The sequence below is a fragment of the Neophocaena asiaeorientalis genome, unplaced genomic scaffold (assembly GCF_003031525.2).
Source record: "Neophocaena asiaeorientalis asiaeorientalis breed wild unplaced genomic scaffold, Neophocaena_asiaeorientalis_V1.1 scaffold48, whole genome shotgun sequence".
NCBI classification, from domain to species: domain Eukaryota; kingdom Metazoa; phylum Chordata; class Mammalia; order Artiodactyla; family Phocoenidae; genus Neophocaena; species Neophocaena asiaeorientalis.
In genome coordinates this window covers 1,308,878-1,319,722 of record NW_020175526.1, presented here as the reverse complement: position 1 = coordinate 1,319,722, position 10,845 = coordinate 1,308,878, and the positions used below count along the sequence as shown (strand labels likewise).

Genomic DNA, 10,845 nt, shown 5'->3' with positions numbered 1-10,845 from the left:
TCTTCACATGTCTGATTGTTATGATGTCACCAAGGTAATCTAAAATATGACTCATAACAAAGCAGAACTGAAAAATTATGAGCCTTAGAAGAGCATATGGTAGTCATTTTATAGGACAAGAAAAATCACAGTAAAGAAAGTTCTAAAATAGAGCTAAGAAAAGTGTTACACTAACACAAGTCAGAGAAATAGGAGGAAGACAAGAAATCAAGTTTAGTCAGAACACCTAAGAGAAGAAAGGATAGAGATAAATGACATGTAGAGAGAATTTTCCCCTCAGGAAACCTAGTCTTCTGATAAGAGTTATATATATATTTTTTTTTTTTTTCTTTTCTTTACAAGATTAACAATTCCTATTATACCTCCAGAGCCTAAAAATAAACATCATCCAAAACATCTTAATCAAAAATGATTTGGTGTCAAAAAGTAAAGAAGTAACTGTAAAAACCTTACTGTTACAAAACTGTAGTTATAAAACAACTGTAGATATAAAACTACATATATAATATATATTTTTATGTTAAAATAAGTTATGAATTTGAATAAAGTATTCAATATTGGTCAATCTTAAAATATGCTAAAAACATGAAATATTAAGGCAATCAACACAATTTTTTTTTACCATTATATATACAGTCATATATTGTTAGATTTAGCAATATTTTTTAATTTCTTTTCACCATTTGGCAAATGCATTAAGCATAATGTCCAATTTAATTCACTTCTAGATATTTCTCTGTAATGTGATACAGAAAAACATGTTTTTGTGTTTCTGTACTTTGTAAAACCTGAAGACCAATACGTCTTTGCAATACACTATAATAAATACAAGATCTTCTGAATATTATTTTTCTTTAAGTGATGGGTATACTTTTAAAGTAAAGGTAATTTTGAAAAAGTAGAAAAAGTTACAATTTATTTAAAGCTGATAAAGTTTAGAACTGTGCTTCAAAAAGTGAATAAAATAATCGGGGTCAAGAAATCCTTAAGTCTTGATACAGGTATTAAAACTAACCATATTATCATCATATTTTCAACTGTCCGGTTCTGAAACTGGATGTTACTAGGATTTTTCACAAGCTATTACACCTCACTTTCCTAATTACTAGAAAAGGCTCTAGACCACATAAATGTAGATCTGGTTCTAAAATTTTAAGTCACCGTATAATTATGTCTATATGTAGATACAAACTAACATAAAAATAATATAATATCACACATCAAGGTGACTGCACATTCTTTCTAAACATACATTAGCTTTTGATTAACTTCCTTGTTTCCAGACAGTGATAGAAATAATATATTCTTACATTGTCATTATTAACTTAAATGAAATAATTTTGTTGTATCTTTCTGCTTTATAGCAAAAAAGTCTTTTTAAAATGTCTTCGCACTTATTACTACAATCTAAACTTTCTGAAACTTTACTAGATAAAATTACTAAGTCTTTCAAAGGATGGAAATTCAATTGCTAGCTTAAAAAAACAAATGCATTTAGAATGTAAATAAACTGGAAATACTTGAAATAACCAGGGTAACATCTTTCACATATGTACTAAGGTAGAAATTATGAGTTTTCAATAATTTAGAAAATATTGGCATAAATATACAGAGAATTTAATTACCAAGCTAAGAGTTAGAGAAGTAATCCACAACAGATCTCTGCACTTCACTTGTTTCATTCTTTTTTCTCTACTATAATGCATTTCTGGTTCTCTTCTGCATATCCAAATCTTACATGTCTTTATGGCAAAATATCAAAACTCACCTGCCTCAAGAATTTTAAACTGGCTAAGCATATTTCAAATAATTCTATTTCATCCTGTATCTGCTTTATGTTCCTATTAAAAATTCTAAAGAGAGCTTTCCCCAAATATTTATAAATTTTATATACATTGACTACTTGGGTTTTATTTTTATATTATATATATATATATATAAAATCTTCTTCATGAGCAATTTTTTGAAGGCTAATGTCTTCTATCTTCATTTGATTATTCATTATGCCTAACATAATGTCATATCACAAAAAGTATTCAGCAAATAGTCTACATTTTTCCTGAAAGAAAATAATGAAAATAATAAAACAGTTCTACCAATTTTACTCTCAAGTATTGTTAACCAATTTGATGTATTAAATTGTGAGCTTTAACTATTTTCAGAAAAGAAATGTTTTTCAACTAAATCCAAAAGTATTGAAAATGCTCCTTAGCAAAATCCACAGACTTTACAACACCAAAAATGAATCCTAATGTAAACTGTGAACTTTGGGTAATTATGATGTGCCAATGTAAGTTTGGGGGTGTAAAAATGTAAGACTCTGTATGTTTGTGGTGGAGAATGCTGTACCCCTGTGGGGCAGGTGTATATGGGAACTCTGTATTTTCTGCATAATTTTTCTGTGAATCTAAAACTGCTCTAAAAATTTAGTTACTTAAAAATTGTTACCTAATAATTATAGACATTACCACTATGTTAACAATTATAGCTAAACTAATTGAAAAGTTGTAAAAATAAAAGAAATCTCATATAATTATTTCCCGATAAATAGTAACAGCAGACCTCTTAATGAGATCTCTTAAATCTAGCTATTAATAAAATTAAATAACAATTTAAATGCATTGTTTAAAGAATTTCTATGTGGAAGATAATTGACCAGTATAAATACTGAAGTAAAATTTTTGCTCTATATTTGCTTAAATGTAAAGAAATATCTTATATTGATTAATGCCTTTCACATATAGGAAGTTTCTTGTTTGGTATGAAAAAAGTTCAAATAAAAAACTGAAAGAGTGTTGAAGGTTAAAATGTGAATTAGAAAGTTAGATATGAAAATGTTCACAATGAAGAAGTGTATAGAATAGAATAGAATATTTCTGAGTTCCATGTAAAAATATGATTTCCACACACTCTTTCCATCGTAATATTGAACTTATTCTTACAGGTAAATCTTAAGCAATTTGAGAAAAAAAGACTGTAATATAAATTCAAAATTGTGTATAAAACTTACATGCTTTGTGAAATTTTTGTTTCACGTCATGAATAGTAGATTTTTGTGTCACCTGAAAAATAAAATAGAATTATAAGGAAAAAGTGTTCATTTGTTTGCTACATATTTGTTTAAGAAGAAAACATAATTTAATATATTCAAAATGTAAAATAAGTACAAAATAGCCAGCTTGTTTTGTTTAGCTCTTTAGGCACTACTGCTTTGACAACCTTGAAAATTTTCATCAGTATAGCTTTTTCCAAAGTTTTCTATTTGTATATAATAATAATAGTATAATCATGTGAGTTCATCCAGATTTTTATCTCAAAATATACTTTTGAATTTTCTCTGCCCATAATATTAAATTTCTGGTTTCCAAATTTATGAGACTATCAATTAAAAGTATGAGTAAATGCAAAAAGAGAAAAAATATATAGTAAAAGAGTTTATCAGAGGAGGCCAGGGATATAAAATTGATTTACATGGACAAAAGAGGGAAATGTTTACTTCAAAATATTATAAGAAAAAATATATATATCCTATCTAAACCCTGTAGTTAGTTATGTTTTTAAAACTTCCATCCAAAAATATAATAGGTCCATCAAAAATCTATGTTAGATACCTTTTTGTTTGGAATCTTTAAGTATATTATTGTTATTTGATCCTAATCTACTAAAATTACCTCTTTCTTATGTTAGAAAAGTGCATAAGGGAGAAATATTTCTTCATCTAAATAGGAAAATTCATGATAAGAGTTTTATCCAAACACCTCAAGCCATCACAATACTTTTTGACTTTCTGATTTTGTTCATATCAAACTTGCCAACTGAAATTCCCCTCTGCCTCTGATTCTTCACTGGCTTATGAAAAACCCAACAATCCTTCAAAGTCTACATCAAAGACATTTTCATGATCATACAAGTCAAATTTATTTCCTTTCTCTAAACATGTATAGAATATTGCATACATTATTTTATTTTTTGCTACACTAAAAATCTTCTTATGTCTATTTTGGAGGACAAAATGAAAAAAAAGTGCATAAAGGGATGCCACATAATAATACTCCAGGCAGTTCTTATTAACATTATTATATTATATTTAATATTGTATTATATATCAAAAGCATGATGATGAATACATTTCTTTTACTATATTCCACTGCCTCCCATAACCAAGTGTGTGATATACTATTCAGAATATTTTTTTTTATTTTTTCTATTTATATAGTTTACTAACAAGAAAGTTCTAAGATTTGGGCACTGAAAAATGATATTAATTTCCAGTTATGTTATGCTTAAAAGAACCCTAAATTATTCTGTTACTATGAAATTTTAAATTGTTCATAGCATTGTCCTTTTCTGGAATATGTTAGGAAATATTTGAAAAAGTTTTTAGAGAGGGTAATATATATTTATTTGCTTGAACATGTCATATTTCATTTTAATTTTGATTATTGCATTTGATATTTGAATTATATTTTTAAAAGGGGATGATTTGTTTTAACAATGTTCATTGCTTTATCTCACTGTTACTTAATCACGAAGCACTATTATAAGTTGTGTCCTCTGACAGAGATGCCTAAAATCTACGTGCTATACCTACAGTAGCAAATACTGGTCCATCAGTCTTTTCAAGGGCCATCTAATTTTAAAAAAATAATAATTTTCATAATTAACAACTCCTCTGTTAGGATTTGCTATATGCTTAGCTTCTGCTTTATGAGAGTACATAATCTTGTGCTTATGTGCTGGCGGTTCCAACAATCTATCAGGTCCTTGAAAACAATGATCTGGTGTATTGCAGTTAGTGTCTCAACATGTAGCACACCACATAGCATATAAGGAAGTGTTAAGTCACTTTTGTTGAAGTCAAAAATAAAGCTGTGAATGAAAAGTCACATGAAAACAGAAGCTCCTTGATCTGATATGAAGTGTTTCACAAGTAGATTGCTATCGAAAAGCTGTATGTTTTTTTCCCAAACCAGCATACATTAAATGACAATATTCTAATTTATATATGGATATTTTTTCCTCAATTTACAAACTTTCAAGACTAAGATTATGTTCTCCTGAAAATACCTACATGTGGGAAGTGGGTTGTTATTAAAAGCTTTCTCACAAAGTTTTAATTTTTTTTTTTTAATTTTTTTAAATTACATTGGACTTTCACTTGTTAAAATGTTGATTTTGCATAAATCTTTGAGAACTGACCTTTCTGGAGCAATTTTAGTCAAATACAGCAGAAAAGAATATAATTAACCATTAAATGATTCAGACAGCGTTGCTCAATTAGCCACAAGACTATGCTTGATCAACTCTTTCAGTACTTTAGCTGTACTCAGAACACAAAAAGAGGAAAAGGTGATAATTAACAGAGCATATAGGACTTTCTGATTACTAAATTGATGACTCTGTAGCTTCATCAAGAAGTTTATTCGTAATAACTTCTACTTTTTAGCCAGTTTTACCTCTTAAAAAGGACAAACTATCATTACAATAATGTATTCACTTTTATATATCACCATTAATTGTGCAGATGGAAGAAATAAGTATTCCGTCATCTGAAATCCTGAAATTCTTTTCATTAATGTTTCCTTCTAATTAGAGAAAATTAATCTTAAAATGTTAAGTACACAAGGTAAATGATGTTTGAAACAGAAATTTACCTCTGAATTTCAACTGATCGTAGTTGAATTTTGGGTCATCATTACTTTATTCAACACTTAAGTTGATGGACTTAGATAAAGCTTTTCACATTCAAGTGAAATTTAGGATTTGCTTGAATTTACCCCTGTGAAGATACTGCAGTATTTCACAAAAAACTTTTTTTTTGCACTATTACTAATTTTTAAAACTATATTTTAGCCACTTTCTCAGGAACTCCTTAAAATGAACAGATATCTCCAGAATACTGTTTATCCTGCTTAGAGAAATGAACATTAAATAGTAAGGAAAAATAACAACTTGAAATTTGTTTGACAGAGTAATTGCAAAGTGCAAACCAAAACTTGTTAATGAACTTTGTAAAAAAAATGTGTTTACTAAAGACACAGAGAGACTGTATAGTATACATAAACTAAAAAGACACATAGAATATATAGTTGCATATACATTACTCAGAATGGACAGGAAGTTTTCTGAGTAAAAATATATTATTTTACTAGTGAATAACCTTCAGATTATAACTAAGATACAAATAAGCAATCTATATGAAAACATTCTTATAAATTCAGAACATGTTTGATATTTTATAGAATATCAAGAATTTTTGCTATGAATGAAAGTGACATGATACTATAGATATGCAGAAATATCAGTTTTAATAAGGTTTAAACATTTTAAATTTAACTGGATTTCATTTACTATTTAAGAAATTAGATAATTGTTTTTTAGCCTATCAATTTTATTTCTTTATATACTACACTGGATTATTTAAAATGAGTTTTTGTTATATCAAAATAATATATGTACATATATACACATATTTTTCAATTTTTAGTATCATAACAAATGGTTCTTTTTATGTTGCAATAACACATTTAGTCAACTCATTTTTAATTCAAAAAGAAAATAAACATTAATAAATTCTTTATAATTTTTACCATAGAAATTTTCAAAAATATATTCTTCTGAAATAATATGCTTTTTTTAAAATAAAAAACAAAAGACACTTTATTATTATCCTAAAGTTTCATAACTGGAAAAAATCTATTTGCACATTGTTTTAATATAACATTACCCTGATGATATTGATTTTATTTTATTTATTTAATTTTTAAAACATCTTTATTGGAGTATAGTTGCTTTACAATGTTGTGTTAGTTTCTTCTGTATAACAAAGTGAATCAGCTTTATGTATATATATATATCCCCATATCCCCTCCCTCTTGCATCTGCCTCCTACCCTTCCTATCCCACCCCTCTAGGTTGTCACAAAGCACAGATCTGATCTCCCTGTGCTATGCAGCTGCTTCCCACTACCTTGAATAATAAGCTTTTAAATAAATACTTTACTCCCCAGTAAATTATGTGTAAATATAAATTTTATTTAGGAGTATAGCCTAGATATTATTTATTTTCTTATTACATATACATATATATCATATAAATATTATAAATATGAGTAGAGGGAAAATATGGTGAAAAATATGACTGAATATCTGATTTTATTATATGTAATTTTTGTTCAACATTGCAGACATAAAGAAAATCTCAGTAACCACTCTAAAACTAATATTTAATTTTTATAATCCTTCAATAAAATTAAATGTCCTTTAGTGACTAGAATGTTTATTTATAGTGTTTATTGCAAAGCCATTTCATTTCTATTCAATATGAAAATGGTAGTCTTTATATAATATGTATTGAATAAATGGTTATTTCTATACACTTGTTTTCTGTCTTATAACTTGAAATTCTAACATATGGAAAACATGAAAGAAAATTTAACATTGCAACTAGAGTTTGATACCCTATCAAAATAAAGAAAAAAAAGAAATATGTTTTATTAAAGTAGAAAATAATTCTGGTTTATAGAACACACAATTTTCCATGGTGAATGGTCTTTCTGGAATATTTTTTAGGATGTATGATTTATAAACTAGGCGAGAATATTTTAGGACTAGAGAGGATCATGAAGACCACAGAATTAAAAGCATATATTTAAGAATAAAATAAAGTCTGGTGAAATTAATGTGTATGATTACTTCTTAGATGACTTTGATTATGCTTTCCTATTGCAGGTTTGTGAGGTCAAGAAAATAATCCTTGCATTCAGGAAAGTTTAGACTTAATACATGATATTAAAACATGATATTACTGAAATAAGGAAGCTCAAATCCTATTTAAATGAAGTGGTTTCTGTATAAATACTGAAGGACTATTTCAAATAAAATAGTGTTACCTATGGGCAAACTAATAAGTAATCATTAAGAAAACAATCTGTCAAAAACACTATGATAAGTTTTACTTTTTCTCTTCCAATTGTATTCCTTTTATTTCTTTTTCTTCTCTGATTGCCGTGACTAGGACTTCCAAAATTATGTTAAATTAGAGTGGCAAGAGTGGACATCCTTGTCTTGTTCCTGATCTTACAGGAAATGCTTTCAGTTTTTCACCACTGAGGATGATGTTTGCTGTGGGTTTGTCATATATAGCCTTTATTATGTTGACGTAGGTTCCCTCTATGCCCACTTTCTGGAGAGTTTTTATCATAAATTGGTGTTGAATTTTGCCAAAATACTTTTTCTGCATCTATTGAGATGATCATATGGTTTTTATTCTTCAATTTCTTAATATGGTGTATCACATTGATTGAGTTGTGTACGCTGAAGAATCCTTGCATCCCTCGGATAAATCCCACTTGATCATGGTGATCGTGTATGATCCTTTTCATGGTTGTTGGATTCTGTTTGCGAGTATTTTGTTGAGGATTTTTGCATCTATATTCATCAGTGATATTGGTCTGTAATTTTCTTTTTTTGTAGTATCTTTGTCTGGTTTTGGTATCAGGGTGATGTGGCCTCATAGAATGAATTCGGGAGGGTTCCTCCCTCTGCAATTTTTTGGAAGAGTTTGAGAGGGATGGGTGTTAGCCCTTCTCAAAGGGTTTGATAGAATTTGCCTTTGAAGTCATTTGGTCCTGGACTTTTGTTTGTTGGAAGATTTTTAATCACAGCTTCAATTTCATTACTTGTGATTGGTCTGTTCATATTTTCTGTTTCTTCCTGGTTCAGTCTTGGAAGGTTATACCTTTCTAAGAATTTGTCCATTTCTTCCAAGTTGTCCATTTTATTGGCATAGAATTGTTTGTAGTAGTCTTTTATGATGCTTTGTATTTCTGTGGTGTCCGTTGTAATGTCTCCTTTTTCATTTCTAATTTTATTGATTGGAGTCCTCTCCCTCTTTTTCTTGATGAGTCTGGCTAAAGGATTACCAATTTTGTTTATCTTCTCAAAGAACCAGCTTTTAGTTTTATTGATCTTCCCTACTGTTTTCTTTGTTTCTATTTCATTTATTTCAGCTGTGATCTTTATGAATTCTTTCCTTCTATAACTTTGGGTTTTGTTTGTTCTTCTTTCTCTAGTTCCTTTACGTGTAAGGTTAGAGTGTTCATTTGAGATTTTTCTTGTTTCTTGATGTAAGCATGTATAGCTATAAACTTCCCTCTTAGAACTGCTTTTGCTGCATCCCATAGATTTTGGATCATTGTGTTTTCATTGTAATTTGTCTCTAGGTATTTTTTATTTCCTCTTTGATTTCTTCAGTGATCTCTTGGTTATTTAGCAATGTATTTAGTCTCCGCGTTTTTGTGTTTTTTACATTTTTTCCCCTGTAATTGGTTTCTAATTTCATAGCGTTGTGGTCAGAAGAGATGCTTGATATGATTTCAGTTTTCTTACATTTACCAAGGTTTGATTTGTGACCCAGGATGTAATCTATCCTGGAGAATGTTTCGTGTGCACTTGAGAAGAAAGTGTGATCTGCTGTTTTTGGATGGAATGTCCTATAAATATCAATTAAATCTATCTGGTCTATTTAGTCATTTAAAGCTTGTGTTTCCTTATTAATTTTCTGTCTGGATGATCCGTCCATTGGCGTAAGTGAGGTGTTAAAGTCCGTCACTGTTACTGTGTTACTGTTGATTTCCTCTTTTATAGCTGTTGGTAGTTGCCTTATGTATTGAGGTGATCCTATTATGGGTGCATATATATTTATAATTGTTATATCTTCTTCTTGGATTGATCCCTTGATCATTATGTAGTGTCCTTTCTTGTTTCTGGATGACATGATACTATACATAGAAAATTCTAAATGTCACCAGAAAACTAGTAGAGCTAATCAATGAATTCGGTAAAGTTGCAGAATACAAAATTAATGCACAGAAACCTCTTGCATTCCTATACACTCATGATGAAAAATCTGAAAGAGAAATTAAGGAAACACTCCCATTAACCATTACAACAAAAAGAATAAAATACCCAGGAATAAACCTACCTAAGGAGGTAAAAGACTTGTACTCAGAAAAGTATAAGACACTGATGAAAGAAATCAAAGATGACACAAACAGATGGAGAGATACACCATTTTCTTGGATTGGAAGAGTCAATATTTTGAAAATGACTATACTACCCAAAGCAATCTACAGATTCAATGCAATCCCTATCAAATTACCAGTGGCATTCTTTACAGAACTAGAACAAAATATCTTAAAATTTGTATGGAGACACAAAAGACCCCAAATAGCCAAAGCAGTCTTGAGGGAAAAAAAACGGAACTGGAGGAATCAGACTCCCTGACTTCAAACTATACTACAGTGCTACAGTAATCAAGACAATATGGTACTGGCACAGAAACAGAAATATAGATCAATGGAACAGGATAGAAAGCTCAGAGATAAACCTATGCACCTATGGTCAACTAATCTATGACAAAGGAGGCAAGGATATACAATGGAGAAAAGACAGTCTCTTCAATAAATGGTGTTGGGAAAACTGGACAGCTACATGTAAAAGAATGAAACTAGAACACTCCCTAACACCATACACAAAAATAAACTCAAAATGGATTAAAGCCCTAAATGTAAGACTGGACACTATACAACTCTTATAGGAAAACATAGGAAGAACACTCTTTGACATAAATCACAGCAAGAGCTTTTTTGATCCACCTCCTAGAGTAATGGAATAAAAACAAAAATAACCAAATGGGATCTAATAAAACTTAAAAAAGCTCTTATGAACAAAGGAAACTGCAAACAAGACGAAAAGATAACCCTCAGAATGGGAGAAAATATTTGCAAACAAATCAATAAACAAAGGATTAATCTCCAAAATATATAAATAGCTCATGCAGCTC

General features: G+C 29.2%; 1 protein-coding gene across 1 annotated transcript in view; it reads right to left on the bottom strand.

Moving 5' to 3' along the window:
- TECRL (trans-2,3-enoyl-CoA reductase like) overlaps positions 1 to 10,845 on the bottom strand; it is a 94,852-nt gene that overhangs the window by 65,590 nt on the left and 18,417 nt on the right. Inside the window, exon 2 of the mRNA XM_024768971.1 lies at positions 3,011 to 3,062. Within this exon, the coding sequence (XP_024624739.1) occupies positions 3,011 to 3,062 (52 nt within the window). The remainder of the gene's footprint in view (positions 1 to 3,010; positions 3,063 to 10,845) is intronic.